Source organism: Lepisosteus oculatus, chromosome 6 (genome assembly GCF_040954835.1).
Source record: "Lepisosteus oculatus isolate fLepOcu1 chromosome 6, fLepOcu1.hap2, whole genome shotgun sequence".
NCBI lineage: Eukaryota > Metazoa > Chordata > Actinopteri > Semionotiformes > Lepisosteidae > Lepisosteus > Lepisosteus oculatus.
In genome coordinates this window covers 45,518,861-45,537,226 of record NC_090701.1, presented here as the reverse complement: position 1 = coordinate 45,537,226, position 18,366 = coordinate 45,518,861, and the positions used below count along the sequence as shown (strand labels likewise).

At 42.4% G+C, this 18,366-nt stretch overlaps 1 protein-coding gene across 1 annotated transcript in view; it reads left to right on the top strand.

Moving 5' to 3' along the window:
• LOC138239473 (uncharacterized protein DDB_G0283357-like) overlaps positions 1 to 18,366 on the top strand; it is a 31,439-nt gene extending 13,073 nt beyond the window's left edge. Inside the window, exons 22-46 of the mRNA XM_069191686.1 lie at positions 57 to 224; positions 738 to 827; positions 1,725 to 1,892; positions 2,406 to 2,495; positions 2,628 to 2,912; positions 2,976 to 3,143; positions 3,879 to 4,094; positions 4,221 to 4,388; positions 5,055 to 5,222; positions 5,736 to 5,825; positions 6,561 to 6,680; positions 7,575 to 7,694; positions 7,986 to 8,084; positions 8,403 to 8,522; positions 8,814 to 8,912; positions 9,426 to 9,519; positions 10,165 to 10,349; positions 10,413 to 10,580; positions 11,664 to 11,831; positions 12,984 to 13,082; positions 14,229 to 14,348; positions 14,577 to 14,744; positions 15,897 to 15,995; positions 17,970 to 18,132; positions 18,295 to 18,366. Of these exons, the coding sequence (XP_069047787.1) occupies positions 57 to 224; positions 738 to 827; positions 1,725 to 1,892; positions 2,406 to 2,495; positions 2,628 to 2,912; positions 2,976 to 3,143; positions 3,879 to 4,094; positions 4,221 to 4,388; positions 5,055 to 5,222; positions 5,736 to 5,825; positions 6,561 to 6,680; positions 7,575 to 7,694; positions 7,986 to 8,084; positions 8,403 to 8,522; positions 8,814 to 8,912; positions 9,426 to 9,519; positions 10,165 to 10,349; positions 10,413 to 10,580; positions 11,664 to 11,831; positions 12,984 to 13,082; positions 14,229 to 14,348; positions 14,577 to 14,744; positions 15,897 to 15,995; positions 17,970 to 18,132; positions 18,295 to 18,366 (3,505 nt within the window). The remainder of the gene's footprint in view (positions 1 to 56; positions 225 to 737; positions 828 to 1,724; positions 1,893 to 2,405; positions 2,496 to 2,627; positions 2,913 to 2,975; positions 3,144 to 3,878; positions 4,095 to 4,220; positions 4,389 to 5,054; positions 5,223 to 5,735; positions 5,826 to 6,560; positions 6,681 to 7,574; positions 7,695 to 7,985; positions 8,085 to 8,402; positions 8,523 to 8,813; positions 8,913 to 9,425; positions 9,520 to 10,164; positions 10,350 to 10,412; positions 10,581 to 11,663; positions 11,832 to 12,983; positions 13,083 to 14,228; positions 14,349 to 14,576; positions 14,745 to 15,896; positions 15,996 to 17,969; positions 18,133 to 18,294) is intronic.

Sequence of the window (18,366 nt, the reverse complement as noted above, 5' to 3'; positions counted from 1 at the left end):
TCAACAATCCACTGATACGATAACCTCAATCAGCACTTCACATCCATCACCTGTAGCACCTTCAGCATCTCCATCAACACCAACTTTTTCTTCAACAACAACAAGTGCGGTACCTCAAACCATAGATTCAAGTCCAACAACGACTACAAGTACAGCACTTCCGTCAACAACAACTCTCCTTCCTGCCTCAACAACTATGCAAACCACATCAACTGCGCCACCAAGTACAACAACCGCTATTACAAGTACTACTCCACCTGCTACCACCACAAGAATAAATTCAACTACGTCTACAAATGCTCCATCTATGGAATCTGTAGCATCTCCAACCACAACACAAGCTCCAAGTATGAAAACCACTTTCCAAAGTACATCAGCTTCGTCAACACCAACAACAGCTGAACCAGCAAGTATATCTCAACAATCCACTTATATGAAAACCTCAATCAGCACTTCACATCCATCACTTGTAGCACCTACAGCATCTCCTTCGACACCTTCTTTTTCTTCAACAACAACAAGTGCAGTATCTCAAACCACAGATTCAAGTACAAATGGTACTACAAGTACAGCGATTCCATCAACAACAACTCTCCTTCCTACTTCAACAACTATGAAAACCACATCAACTGCACCACCAAGTACAACAACCGCTATTACAAGTACTACTCCACCTGCTACCACCACAAGAATAACTTCAACTATGTCTTCAAATACTCCATCTATGCAATCTGTAGCATCTCCAACCACAACACAAGCTCCAAGTATGAGAACCACCTTCCAAAGTACATCAGCTTCTTCAACGTCAACATCATCTCAACCAGCAAGTACGTCTCAACAATCCACTGATACGATAACCTCAATCAGCACTTCACATCCATCACCTGTAGCACCTGCAGGATCTCCATCAACACCAACTTTTTCTTCAACAACAACAAGTGCAGAACCTAAAACCACAGATTCAAGTACAAGAAGTACTACAAATACAGCGTTTCCATCAACAACAACTCTCCTTCCTACTTCAACAACTATGAAAACCACATCAACTGCGCCACCAAGTACAACAACCGCTATTACAAGTACTACTCCACCTGCTACCACCACAAGAATAACTTCAACTACGTCTACAAATGCTCCATCTATGGAATCTGTAGCATCTCCAACCACAACAGAAGCTCCAAGTATGAAAACCACTTTCCAAAGTACATCAGCTTCTTCAACGCCAACAACATCTCATCCAGCAAGTACGTCTCAACAATCCACTGATACGATAACCTCAATCAGCACTTCACATCCATCACCTGTAGCACCTACAGCATCTCCATCAACACCAACTTTTTCTTCAACAACAACAAGTGCAGTATCTCAAACCACAGATTCAAGTGTAAAAGGTACTACAAGTACAGCGATTCCATCAACAACAACTCTCCTTCCTACTTCAACAACTATGAAAACCACATCAACTGCGCCACCAAGTACAACAACCGCTATTACAAGTACTACTCCACCTGCTACCACCACAAGAATAACTTCAACTATGTCTTCAAGTGCTCCATCTATGGAATCTGTAGCATCTCCAACCACATCACAATCTCCAAGTTTGAAAACCACTTTCCAAAGTACATCAGCTTCTTCAACGCCAACATCATCTCAACCAGCAAGTACTTCTCAACAATCCACTGATACGATAACCTCAATCAGCACTTCACATCCATCACCTGTAGCACCTTCAGCATCTCCATCAACACCAACGTTTTCTTCAACAATAACAATTGCGGTACCTCCAACCATAGATTCAAGTCCAACAACGACTACAAGTACAGCACTTCCGTCAACAACAACTCTCCTTCCTGCCTCAACAACTATGCAAACCACATCAACTGCGCCACCAAGTACAACAACCGCTATTACAAGTACTACTCCACCTGCTACCACCACAAGAATAACTTCAACTATGTCTACAAATACTCCATCTATGGAATCTGTAGCATCTCCAACCACAACGCAAGCTCCAAGTATGAAAACCACTTTCCAAAGTACATCAGCTTCGTCAACACCAACAACAGCTAAACCAGCAAGTATATCTCAACAATCCACTAATATGATAACCTCAATCAGCACTTCACATCCATCACTTGTAGCACCTACAGCATCTCCTACGACACCTTCTTTTTCTTCAACAACAACAAGTGCAGTATCTCAAACTACAGATTCAAGTACAAATGGTACTACAAGTACAGCGATTCCATCAACAACAACTCTCCTTCCTACTTCAACAACTATGAAAACCACATCAACTGCACCACCAAGTACAACAACCGCTATTACAAGTACTACTCCACCTGCTACCACCACAAGAATAACTTCAACTATGTCTTCAAATGCTCCATCTATGCAATCTGTAGCATCTCCAACCACAACACAAGCTCCAAGTATGAGAACCACCTTCCAAAGTACATCAGCTTCTTCAACGTCAACATCATCTCATCCAGCAAGTACGTCTCAACAATCCACTGATACGATAACCTCAATCAGCACTTCACATCCATCACCTGTAGCACCTGCAGGATCTCCATCAACACCAACTTTTTCTTCAACAACAACAAGTGCAGAACCTAAAACCACAGATTCAAGTACAAGAAGTACTACAAATACAGCGTTTCCATCAACAACAACTCTCCTTCCTACTTCAACAACTATGAAAACCACATCAACTGCGCCACCACGTACAACAACCGCTATTACAAGTACTACTCCACCTGCTACCACCACAAGAATAACTTCAACTATGTCTTCAAGTGCTCCATCTATGGAATCTGTAGCATCTCCAACCACATCACAATCTCCAAGTATGAAAACCACTTTCCAAAGTACATCAGCTTCTTCAACGCCAACATCATCTCAACCAGCAAGTACTTCTCAACAATCCACTGATACGATAACCTCAATCAGCACTTCACATCCATCACCTGTAGCACCTTCAGCATCTCCATCAACACCAACGTTTTCTTCAACAACAACAAGTGCGGTACTTCAATCCATAGATTCAAGTCCAACAACGACTACAAGTACAGCACTTCCGTCAACAACAACTCTCCTTCCTGCCTCAACAACTATGCAAACCACATCAACTGCGCCACCAAGTACAACAACCGCTATTACAAGTACTACTCCACCTTCTACCACCACAAGAATAACTTCAACTACGTCTACAAATACTCCATCTATGGAATCTGTAGCATCTCCAACCACAACACAAGCTCCAAGTATGAAAACCACTTTCCAAACTACATCAGCTTCGTCAACACCAACAACAGCTGAACCAGCAAGTACTTCTCAACAATCCACTGATATGATAACCTCAATCAGCACTTCACATCCATCATCTGTAGCACCTACAGCATCTCCATCAACACCAACTTTTTCTTCAACAACAACAAGTGCAGTATCTCAAACCACAGATTCAAGTGTAAAAGGTACTACAAGTACAGCGATTCCATCAACAACAACTCTCCTTCCTACTTCAACAACTATGAAAACCACATCAACTGCACCACCAAGTACAACAACCGCTATTACAAGTACTACTCCACCTGCTACCACCACAAGAATAACTTCAACTATGTCTTCAAATGCTCCATCTATGGAATCTGTAGCATCTTCAGCCACAACACAAGCTCCAAGTATGAGAACCACTTTCCAAAGTACATCAGTTTCTTCAACGCCAACATCATCTCATCCAGCAAGTACGTCTCAACAATCCACTGATACGATAACCTCAATCAGCACTTCACATCCATCACCTGTAGCACCTTCAGCATCTCCATCAACACCAACTTTTTCTTCAACAACAACTAGTGCGGTACCTCAAACCACAGATTCAAGTCCAACAACGACTACAAGTACAGCACTTCCATCAACAACAACTCTCCAACCTGCCTCAACAACTATGAAAACCACATCAACTGCGCCACCAAGTACAACAACCGCTATTACAAGTACTACTCCACCTGCTACCACCACAAGAACAACTATGTCTATAAATGCTCCATCTATGGAATCTGTAGCACCTCCAACCACAACACAAGCTCCAAGTATGAAAACCACTTTCCAAAGTACATCAGCTTCTTCAACGCCAACAACAGCTGAACCAGCAAGTACTTCTCAACAATCCACTGATACGATAACCTCAATCAGCACTTCACATCCATCACCTGTAGCACCTTCAGCATCTCCATCAACACCAACTTTTTCTTCAACAACAACAAGTGCGGTACCTCAAACCATAGATTCAAGTCCAACAACGACTACAAGTACATCACTTCCGTCAACAACAACTCTCCTTCCTGCCTCAACAACTATGCAAACCACATCAACTGCGCCACCAAGTACAACAACCGCTATTACAAGTACTACTCCACCTGCTACCACCACAAGAATAACTTCAACTACGTCTACAAATACTCCATCTATGGAATCTGTAGCATCTCCAACCACAACACAAGCTCCAAGTATGAAAACCACTTTCCAAAGTACATCAGCTTCGTCAACACCAACAACAGCTGAACCAGCAAGTATATCTCAACAATCCACTGATATGATAACCTCAATCAGCACTTCACATCCATCACTTGTAGCACCTACAGCATCTCCTTCAACACCTTCTTTTTCTTCAACAACAACAAGTGCAGTATCTCAAACCACAGATTCAAGTACAAATGGTACTACAAGTACAGCGATTCCATCAACAACAACTCTCCTTCCTACTTCAACAACTATGAAAACCACATCAACTGCACCACCAAGTACAACAACCGCTATTACAAGTACTACTCCACCTGCTACCACCACAAGAATAACTTCAACTATGTCTTCAAGTGCTCCATCTATGGAATCTGTAGCATCTCCAACCACATCACAATCTCCAAGTATGAAAACCACTTTCCAAAGTACATCAGCTTCTTCAACGCCAACATCATCTCAACCAGCAAGTACTTCTCAACAATCCACTGATACGATAACCTCAATCAGCACTTCACATCCATCACCTGTAGCACCTTCAGCATCTCCATCAACACCAACGTTTTCTTCAACAACAACAAGTGCGGTACTTCAATCCATAGATTCAAGTCCAACAACGACTACAAGTACAGCACTTCCGTCAACAACAACTCTCCTTCCTGCCTCAACAACTATGCAAACCACATCAACTGCGCCACCAAGTACAACAACCGCTATTACAAGTACTACTCCACCTTCTACCACCACAAGAATAACTTCAACTACGTCTACAAATACTCCATCTATGGAATCTGTAGCATCTCCAACCACAACACAAGCTCCAAGTATGAAAACCACTTTCCAAAGTACATCAGCTTCGTCAACACCAACAACAGCTGAACCAGCAAGTACTTCTCAACAATCCACTGATATGATAACCTCAATCAGCACTTCATATCCATCACTTGTAGCACCTACAGCATCTCCATCAACACCGTATTTTTCTTCAACAACAACAAGTGCAGTATCTCAAACCACAGATTCAAGTACAAAAGGTACTACAAGTACAGCGATTCCATCAACAACAACTCTCCTTCCTACTTCAACAACTATGAAAACCACATCAACTGCACCACCAAGTACAACAACCGCTATTACAAGTACTACTCCACCTGCTACCACCACAAGAATAACTTCAACTATGTCTTCAAATGCTCCATCTATGCAATCTGTAGCATCTCCAACCACAACACAAGCTCCAAGTATGAGAACCACCTTCCAAAGTACATCAGCTTCTTCAACGTCAACATCATCTCATCCAGCAAGTATGTCTCAACAATCCACTGATACGATAACCTCAATCAGCACTTCACATCCATCACCTGTAGCACCTGCAGGATCTCCATCAACACCAACTTTTTCTTCAACAACAACAAGTGCAGAACCTAAAACCACAGATTCAAGTACAAGAAGTACTACAAATACAGCGTTTCCATCAACAACAACTCTCCTTCCTACTTCAACAACTATGAAAACCACATCAAGTGCGCCACCAAGTAGAACAACCGCTATTACAAGTACTACTCCACCTGCTACCACCACAAGAATAACTGCAACTATGTCTTCAAATGCTCCATCTATGGAATCTGTAGCATCTCCAGCCACAACACAAGCTCCAAGTATGAGAACCACTTTCCAAAGTACATCAGCTTCTTCAACGCCAACATCATCTCATCCAGCAAGTACGTCTCAACAATCCACTGATACGATAACCTCAATCAGCACTTCACATCCATCACCTGTAGCACCTACAGCATCTCCATCAACACCAACTTTTTCTTCAACAACAACAAGTGCAGTATCTCAAACCACAGATTCAAGTACAAAAGGTACTACAAGTACAGCGATTCCATCAACAACAATTCTCCTTCCTGCCTCAACAACTATGCAAATCACATCAACTGCGCCACCAAGTACAACAACCGCTATTACAAGTACTACACCACCTGCTACCACAACAAGAATAACTTCAACAACTAGTGCGGTTCCTCAAACCACAGATTCAAGTCCAACAACGACTACAAGTACAGCACTTCCATCAACAACAACTCTCCAACCTGCCTCAACAACTATAAAAACCACATCAACTGCGCCACCAAGTACAACAACCGCTATTACAAGTACTACTCCACCTGCTACCACCACAAGAACAACTATGTCTTCAAATGCTCCATCTATGGAATCTGTAGCATCTCCAACCACAACACAAGCTTCAAGTATGAAAACCACTTTCCAAAGTACATCAGCTTCTTCAACGCCAACATCATCTCAACCAGCAAGTACGTCTCAACAAACCACTGATACGATAACCTCAATCAGCACTTCACATCCATCACCTGTAGCACCTTCAGCATCTCCATCAACACCAACTTTTTCTTCAACAACAACAAGTGCAGAACCTAAAACCACACATTCAAGTCCAACAACGACTACAAGTACAGCGATTCCATCAACAACAACTCTCCTTCCTACTTCAACAACTATGAAAACCACATCAAGTGCGCCACCAAGTAGAACAACCGCTATTACAAGTACTACTCCACCTGCTACCACCACAAGAATAACTGCAACTATGTCTTCAAATGCTCCATCTATGGAATCTGTAGCATCTCCAGCCACAACACAAGCTCCAAGTATGAGAACCACTTTCCAAAGTACATCAGCTTCTTCAACGCCAACATCATCTCATCCAGCAAGTACGTCTCAACAATCCACTGATACGATAACCTCAATCAGCACTTCACATCCATCACCTGTAGCACCTACAGCATCTCCATCAACACCAACTTTTTCTTCAACAACAACAAGTGCAGTATCTCAAACCACAGATTCAAGTACAAAAGGTACTACAAGTACAGCGATTCCATCAACAACAATTCTCCTTCCTGCCTCAACAACTATGCAAATCACATCAACTGCGCCACCAAGTACAACAACCGCTATTACAAGTACTACACCACCTGCTACCACAACAAGAATAACTTCAACAACTAGTGCGGTACCTCAAACCACAGATTCAAGTCCAACAATGACTACAAGTACAGCACTTCCATCAACAACAACTCTCCAACCTGCCTCAACAACTATAAAAACCACATCAACTGTGCCACCAAGTACAACAACCGCTATTACAAGTACTACTCCACCTGCTACCACCACAAGAACAACTATGTCTTCAAATGCTCCATCTATGGAATCTGTAGCATCTCCAACCACAACACAAGCTTCAAGTATGAAAACCACTTTCCAAAGTACATCAGCTTCTTCAACGCCAACATCATCTCAACCAGCAAGTACGTCTCAACAAACCACTGATACGATAACCTCAATCAGCACTTCACATCCATCACCTGTAGCACCTTCTGCATCTCCATCAACACCAACTTTTTCTTCAACAACAACAAGTGCAGAACCTAAAACCACAGATTCAAGTCCAACAACGACTACAAGTACAGCGATTCCATCAACAACAACTCTCCTTCCTACTTCAACAACTATGAAAACCACATCAAGTGCGCCACCAAGTAGAACAACCGCTATTACAAGTACTACTCCACCTGCTACCACAACAAGAATAACTTCAACTACGTCTACAAATGCTCCATCTATGGAATCTGTAGCATCTCCAACCACAACAGAAGCTCCAAGTATGAAAACCACTTTCCAAAGTACATCAGCTTCTTCAACGCCAACATCATCTCATCCAGCAAGTACGTCTCAACAATCCACTGATACGATAACCTCAATCAGCACTTCACATCCATCACCTGTAGCACCTTCAGCATCTCCATCAACACCAACTTTTTCTTCAACAACAACTAGTGCGGTACCTCAAACCACAGATTCAAGTCCAACAACGACTACAAGTACAGCACTTCCATCAACAACAACTCTCCAACCTGCCTCAACAACTATAAAAACCACATCAACTGCGCCACCAAGTACAACAACCGCTATTACAAGTACTACTCCACCTGCTACCACCACAAGAACAACTATGTCTTCAAATGCTCCATCTATGGAATCTGTAGCATCTCCAACCACAACACAAGCTTCAAGTATGAAAACCACTTTCCAAAGTACATCAGCTTCTTCAACGCCAACATCATCTCAACCAGCAAGTACGTCTCAACAAACCACTGATACGATAACCTCAATCAGCACTTCACATCCATCACCTGTAGCACCTTCTGCATCTCCATCAACACCAACTTTTTCTTCAACAACAACAAGTGCAGAACCTAAAACCACAGATTCAAGTCCAACAACGACTACAAGTACAGCACTTCCGTCAACAACAACTCTCCTTCCTGCCTCAACAACTATGCAAACCACATCAACTGCGCCACCAAGTACAACAACCGCTATTACAAGTACTACTCCACCTGCTACCACCACAAGAATAACTTCAACTACGTCTACAAATACTCCATCTATGGAATCTGTAGCATCTCCAACCACAACACAAGCTCCAAGTATGAAAACCACTATCCAAAGTACATCAGCTTCGTCAACACCAACAACAGCTGAACCAGCAAGTATATCTCAACAATCCACTGATATGATAACCTCAATCAGCACTTCACATCCATCACTTGTAGCACCTACAGCATCTCCTTCAACACCTTCTTTTTCTTCAACAACAACAAGTGCAGTATCTCAAACCACAGATTCAAGTACAAATGGTACTACAAGTACAGCAATTCCATCAACAACAACTCTCCTTCCTACTTCAACAACTATGAAAACCACATCAACTGCACCACCAAGTACAACAACCGCTATTACAAGTACTACTCCACCTGCTACCACCACAAGAATAACTTCAACTATGTCTTCAAATGCTCCATCTATGCAATCTGTAGCATCTCCAGCCACAACACAAGCTCCAAGTATGAGAACCACCTTCCAAAGTACATCAGCTTCTTCAACGTCAACATCATCTCATCCAGCAAGTTCGTCTCAACAATCCACTGATACGATAACCTCAATCAGCACTTCACATCCATCACCTGTAGCACCTGCAGGATCTCCATCAACACCAACTTTTTCTTCAACAACAACAAGTGCAGAACCTAAAACCACAGATTCAAGTACAAGAAGTACTACAAATACAGCGTTTCCATCAACAACAACTCTCCTTCCTACTTCAACAACTATGAAAACCACATCAACTGCGCCACCAAGTACAACAACCGCTATTACAAGTACTACTCCACCTGCTACCACAACAAGAATAACTTCAACTACGTCTACAAATGCTCCATCTATGGAATCTGTAGCATCTCCAACCACAACAGAAGCTCCAAGTATGAAAACCACTTTCCAAAGTACATCAGCTTCTTCAACGCCAATATCATCTCATCCAGCAAGTACGTCTCAACAATCCACTGATACGATAACCTCAATCAGCACTTCACATCCATCACCTGTAGCACCTACAGCATCTCCATCAACACCAGCTTTTTCTTCAACAACAACAAGTGCAGTATCTCAAACCACAGATTCAAGTGTAAAAGGTACTACAAGTACAGCGATTCCATCAACAACAACTCTCCTTCCTACTTCAACAACTATGAAAACCACATCAACTGCGCCACCAAGTACAACAACCGCTATTACAAGTACTACTCCACCTGCTACCACCACAAGAATAACTTCATCTATGTCTTCAAGTGCTCCATCTATGGAATCTGTAGCCTCTCCAACCACATCACAATCTCCAAGTATGAAAACAACTTTCCAAAGTACATCAGCTTCTTCAACGCCAACATCATCTCAACCAGCAAGTACTTCTCAACAATCCACTGATACGATAACCTCAATCAGCACTTCACATCCATCACCTGTAGCAACTTCAGCATCTCCATCAACACCAACGTTTTCTTCAACAACAACAAGTGCGGTACCTCAAACCATAGATTCAAGTCCAACAACGACTACAAGTACAGCACTTCCGTCAACAACAACTCTCCTTCCTGCCTCAACAACTATGCAAACCACATCAACTGCGCCACCAAGTACAACAACCGCTATTACAAGTACTACTCCACCTGCTACCACCACAAGAATAACTTCAACTACGTCTACAAATACTCCAACTATGGAATCTGTAGCATCTCCAACCACAACGCAAGCTCCAAGTATGAAAACCACTTTCCAAAGTACATCAGCTTCGTCAACACCAACAACAGCTGAACCAGGAAGTACTTCTCAACAATCCACTGATATGATAACCTCAATCAGCACTTCATATCCATCACTTGTAGCACCTACAGCATCTCCATCAACACCTTCTTTTTCTTCAACAACAACAAGTGCAGTATCTCAAACCACAGATTCAAGTACAAAAGGTACTACAAGTACAGCGATTCCATCAACAACAACTCTCCTTCCTACTTCAACAACTATGAAAACCACATCAACTGCACCACCAAGTACAACAACCGCTATTACAAGTACTACTCCACCTGCTACCACCACAAGAATAACTTCAACTATGTCTTCAAATGCTCCATCTATGGAATCTGTAGCATCTCCAGCCACAACACAAGCTCCAAGTATGAGAACCACTTTCCAAAGTACATCAGCTTCTTCAACGCCAGCATCATCTCATCCAGCAAGTACGTCTCAACAATCCACTGATACGATAACCTCAATCAGCACTTCACATCCATCACCTGTAGCACCTACAGCATCTCCATCAACACCAACTTTTTCTTCAACAACAACAAGTGCAGTATCTCAAACCACAGATTCAAGTACAAAAGGTACTACAAGTACAGCGATTCCATCAACAACAACTCTCCTTCCTGCCTCAACAACTATGCAAATCACATCAACTGCGCCACCAAGTACAACAACCGCTATTACAAGTACTACTCCACCTGCTACCACAACAAGAATAACTTCAACTACGTCTACAAATGCTCCATCTATGGAATCTGTAGCATCTCCAACCACAACACAAGCTTCAAGTATGAAAACCACTTTCCAAAGTACATCAGCTTCTTCAACGCCAACATCATCTCAACCAGCAAGTACGTCTCAACAAACCACTGATACGATAACCTCAATCAGCACTTCACATCCATCACCTGTAGCAACTTCAGCATCTCCATCAACACCAACGTTTTCTTCAACAACAACAAGTGCGGTACCTCAAACCATAGATTCAAGTCCAACAACGACTACAAGTACAGCACTTCCGTCAACAACAACTCTCCTTCCTGCCTCAACAACTATGCAAACCACATCAACTGCGCCACCAAGTACAACAACCGCTATTACAAGTACTACTCCACCTGCTACCACCACAAGAATAACTTCAACTACGTCTACAAATACTCCATCTATGGAATCTGTAGCATCTCCAACCACAACGCAAGCTCCAAGTATGAAAACCACTTTCCAAAGTACATCAGCTTCGTCAACACCAACAACAGCTGAACCAGGAAGTACTTCTCAACAATCCACTGATATGATAACCTCAATCAGCACTTCATATCCATCACTTGTAGCACCTACAGCATCTCCATCAACACCTTCTTTTTCTTCAACAACAACAAGTGCAGTATCTCAAACCACAGATTCAAGTACAAAAGGTACTACAAGTACAGCGATTCCATCAACAACAACTCTCCTTCCTACTTCAACAACTATGAAAACCACATCAACTGCACCACCAAGTACAACAACCGCTATTACAAGTACTACTCCACCTGCTACCACCACAAGAATAACTTCAACTATGTCTTCAAATGCTCCATCTATGGAATCTGTAGCATCTCCAGCCACAACACAAGCTCCAAGTATGAGAACCACTTTCCAAAGTACATCAGCTTCTTCAACGCCAGCATCATCTCATCCAGCAAGTACGTCTCAACAATCCACTGATACGATAACCTCAATCAGCACTTCACATCCATCACCTGTAGCACCTACAGCATCTCCATCAACACCAACTTTTTCTTCAACAACAACAAGTGCAGTATCTCAAACCACAGATTCAAGTACAAAAGGTACTACAAGTACAGCGATTCCATCAACAACAACTCTCCTTCCTGCCTCAACAACTATGCAAATCACATCAACTGCGCCACCAAGTACAACAACCGCTATTACAAGTACTACTCCACCTGCTACCACAACAAGAATAACTTCAACTACGTCTACAAATGCTCCATCTATGGAATCTGTAGCATCTCCAACCACAACACAAGCTTCAAGTATGAAAACCACTTTCCAAAGTACATCAGCTTCTTCAACGCCAACATCATCTCAACCAGCAAGTACGTCTCAACAAACCACTGATACGATAACCTCAATCAGCACTTCACATCCATCACCTGTAGCACCTTCAGCATCTCCATCAACACCAACTTTTTCTTCAACAACAACAAGTGCAGAACCTAAAACCACAGATTCAAGTCCAACAACGACTACAAGTACTGCGATTCCATCAACAACAACTCTCCTTCCTACTTCAACAACTATGAAAACCACATCAAGTGCGCCACCAAGTACAACAACCGCTATTACAAGTACTACTCCACCTGCTACCACAACAAGAATAACTTCAACTACGTCTACAAATGCTCCATCTATGGAATCTGTAGCATCTCCAACCACAACAGAAGCTCCAAGTATGAAAACCACTTTCCAAAGTACATCAGCTTCTTCAACGCCAACATCATCTCATCCAGCAAGTACGTCTCAACAATCCACTGATACGATAACCTCAATCAGCACTTCACATCCATCACCTGTAGCACCTACAGCATCTCCATCAACACCAACTTTTTCTTCAACAACAACAAGTGCAGTATCTCAAACCACAGATTCAAGTACAAAAGGTACTACAAGTACAGCGATTCCATCAACAACAACTCTCCTTCCTGCCTCAACAACTATGCAAATCACATCAACTGCGCCACCAAGTACAACAACCGCTATTAGAAGTACTACTCCACCTGCTACCACCACAAGAATAACTTCAACTACGTCTACAAATGCTCCATCTATGGAATCTGTAGCATCTCCAACCACAACACAAGCTCCAAGTATGAAAACCACTTTCCAAAGTACATCAGCTTCTTCAACGCCAACATCATCTCATCCAGCAAGTACGTCTCAACAATCCACTGATACGATAACCTCAATCAGCACTTCACATCCATCACCTGTAGCACCTACAGCATCTCCATCAACACCAACTTTTTCTTCAACAACAACAAGTGCAGTATCTCAAACCACAGATTCAAGTGTAAAAGGTACTACAAGTACAGGGATTCCATCAACAACAACTCTCCTTCCTAATTCAACAACTATGAAAACCACATCAACTGCGCCACCAAGTACAACAACCGCTATTACAAGTACTACTCCACCTGCTACCACCACAAGAACAACTAAGTCTTCAAATGCTCCATCCATGGAATCTGTAGCATCTCCAACCACAACACAAGCTTCAAGTATGAAAACCACTTTCCAAAGTACATCAGCTTCTTCAACGCCAACATCATCTCAACCAGCAAGTACGTCTCAACAAACCACTGATACGATAACCTCAATCAGCACTTCACATCCATCACCTGTAGCAACTTCAGCATCTCCATCAACACCAACTTTTTCTTCAACAACAACAAGTGCAGAACCTAAAACCACAGATTCAAGTCCAACAACGACTACAAGTACAGCGATTCCATCAACAACAACTCTCCTTCCTACTTCAACAACTATGAAAACCACATCAAGTGCGCCACCAAGTACAACAACCGCTTTTACAAGTACTACCTCACCTGCTACCACCACAAGAATAACTTCAACTACGTCTACAAATGCTCCATCTATGGAATCTGTAGCATCTCCAACCACAACAGAAGCTCCAAGTATGAAAACCACTTTCCAAAGTACATCAGCTTCTTCAACGCCAACATCATCTCATCCAGCAAGTACGTCTCAACAATCCACTGATACGATAACCTCAATCAGCACTTCACATCCATCACCTGTAGCACCTTCAGCATCTCCATCAACACCAACGTTTTCTTCAACAACAACAAGTGCGGTACCTCAAACCATAGATTCAAGTCCAACAACGACTACAAGTACAGCACTTCCGTCAACAACAACTCTCCTTCCTGCCTCAACAACTATGCAAACCACATCAACTGCGCCACCAAGTACAACAACCGCTATTACAAGTACTACTCCACCTGCTACCACCACAAGAATAACTTCAACTACGTCTACAAATACTCCATCTATGGAATCTGTAGCATCTCCAACCACAACGCAAGCTCCAAGTATGAAAACCACTTTCCAAAGTACATCAGCTTCGTCAACACCAACAACAGCTGAACCAGGAAGTACTTCTCAACAATCCACTGATATGATAACCTCAATCAGCACTTCATATCCATCACTTGTAGCACCTACAGCATCTCCATCAACACCTTCTTTTTCTTCAACAACAACAAGTGCAGTATCTCAAACCACAGATTCAAGTACAAAAGGTACTACAAGTACAGCGATTCCATCAACAACAACTCTCCTTCCTACTTCAACAACTATGAAAACCACATCAACTGCACCACCAAGTACAACAACCGCTATTAAAAGTACTACTCCACCTGCTACCACCACAAGAATAACTTCAACTATGTCTTCAAATGCTCCATCTATGGAATCTGTAGCATCTCCAGCCACAACACAAGCTCCAAGTATGAGAACCACTTTCCAAAGTACATCAGCTTCTTCAACGCCAGCATCATCTCATCCAGCAAGTACGTCTCAACAATCCACTGATACGATAACCTCAATCAGCACTTCACATCCATCACCTGTAGCACCTACAGCATCTCCATCAACACCAACTTTTTCTTCAACAACAACAAGTGCAGTATCTCAAACCACAGATTCAAGTACAAAAGGTACTACAAGTACAGCGATTCCATCAACAACAACTCTCCTTCCTGCCTCAACAACTATGCAAATCACATCAACTGCGCCACCAAGTACAACAACCGCTATTACAAGTACTACTCCACCTGCTACCACAACAAGAATAACTTCAACTACGTCTACAAATGCTCCATCTATGGAATCTGTAGCATCTCCAACCACAACACAAGCTTCAAGTATGAAAACCACTTTCCAAAGTACATCAGCTTCTTCAACGCCAACATCATCTCAACCAGCAAGTACGTCTCAACAAACCACTGATACGATAACCTCAATCAGCACTTCACATCCATCACCTGTAGCACCTTCAGCATCTCCATCAACACCAACTTTTTCTTCAACAACAACAAGTGCAGAACCTAAAACCACAGATTCAAGTCCAACAACGACTACAAGTACTGCGATTCCATCAACAACAACTCTCCTTCCTACTTCAACAACTATGAAAACCACATCAAGTGCGCCACCAAGTACAACAACCGCTATTACAAGTACTACTCCACCTGCTACCACAACAAGAATAACTTCAACTACGTCTACAAATGCTCCATCTATGGAATCTGTAGCATCTCCAACCACAACAGAAGCTCCAAGTATGAAAACCACTTTCCAAAGTACATCAGCTTCTTCAACGCCAACATCATCTCATCCAGCAAGTACGTCTCAACAATCCACTGATACGATAACCTCAATCAGCACTTCACATCCATCACCTGTAGCACCTACAGCATCTCCATCAACACCAACTTTTTCTTCAACAACAACAAGTGCAGTATCTCAAACCACAGATTCAAGTACAAAAGGTACTACAAGTACAGCGATTCCATCAACAACAACTCTCCTTCCTGCCTCAACAACTATGCAAATCACATCAACTGCGCCACCAAGTACAACAACCGCTATTAGAAGTACTACTCCACCTGCTACCACCACAAGAATAACTTCAACTACGTCTACAAATGCTCCATCTATGGAATCTGTAGCATCTCCAACCACAACACAAGCTCCAAGTATGAAAACCACTTTCCAAAGTACATCAGCTTCTTCAACGCCAACATCATCTCATCCAGCAAGTACGTCTCAACAATCCACTGATACGATAACCTCAATCAGCACTTCACATCCATCACCTGTAGCACCTACAGCATCTCCATCAACACCAACTTTTTCTTCAACAACAACAAGTGCAGTATCTCAAACCACAGATTCAAGTGTAAAAGGTACTACAAGTACAGGGATTCCATCAACAACAACTCTCCTTCCTAATTCAACAACTATGAAAACCACATCAACTGCGCCACCAAGTACAACAACCGCTATTACAAGTACTACTCCACCTGCTACCACCACAAGAACAACTATGTCTTCAAATGCTCCATCCATGGAATCTGTAGCATCTCCAACCACAACACAAGCTTCAAGTATGAAAACCACTTTCCAAAGTACATCAGCTTCTTCAACGCCAACATCATCTCAACCAGCAAGTACGTCTCAACAAACCACTGATACGATAACCTCAATCAGCACTTCACATCCATCACCTGTAGCACCTTCAGCATCTCCATCAACACCAACTTTTTCTTCAACAACAACAAGTGCAGAACCTAAAACCACAGATTCAAGTACAAGAAGTACTACAAATACAGCGCTTCCATCAACAACAACTCTCTTTCCTACTTCAACAACTATGAAAACCACATCAAGTGCGCCACCAAGTACAACAACCGCTATTACAAGTACTACTCCACCTGCTACCACCACAAGTATAACTTCAACTACGTCTACAAATGCTCCATCTATGGAATCTGTAGCATCTCCAACCACAACACAAGCTCCAAGTATGAAAACCACTTTCCAAAGTACATCAGCTTCTTCAACGCCAACATCATCTCATCCAGCAAGTACGTCTCAACAATCCACTGATACGATAACCTCAATCAGCACTTCACATCCATCACCTGTAGCACCTACAGCATCTCCATCAACACCAACTTTTTCTTCAACAACAACAAGTGCAGTATCTCAAACCACAGATTCAAGTGTAAAAGGTACTACAAGTACAGGGATTCCATCAACAACAACTCTCCTTCCTAATTCAACAACTATGAAAACCACATCAACTGCGCCACCAAGTACAACAACCGCTATTACAAGTACTACTCCACCTGCTACCACCACAAGAACAACTATGTCTTCAAATGCTCCATCCATGGAATCTGTAGCATCTCCAACCACAACACAAGCTTCAAGTATGAAAACCACTTTCCAAAGTACATCAGCTTCTTCAACGCCAACATCATCTCAACCAGCAAGTACGTCTCAACAAACCACTGATACGATAACCTCAATCAGCACTTCACATCCATCACCTGTAGCACCTTCAGCATCTCCATCAACACCAACTTTTTCTTCAACAACAACAAGTGCAGAACCTAAAACCACAGATTCAAGTCCAACAACGACTACAAGTACAGCGATTCCATCAACAACAACTCTCCTTCCTACTTCAACAACTATGAAAACCACATCAAGTGCGCCACCAAGTACAACAACCGCTTTTACAAGTACTACCTCACCTGCTACCACCACAAGAATAACTTCAACTACGTCTACAAATGCTCCATCTATGGAATCTGTAGCATCTCCAACCACAACAGAAGCTCCAAGTATGAAAACCACTTTCCAAAGTACATCAGCTTCTTCAACGCCAACATCATCTCATCCAGCAAGTACGTCTCAACAATCCACTGATACGATAACCTCAATCAGCACTTCACATCCATCACCTGTAGCACCTTCAGCATCTCCATCAACACCAACTTTTTCTTCAACAACAACTAG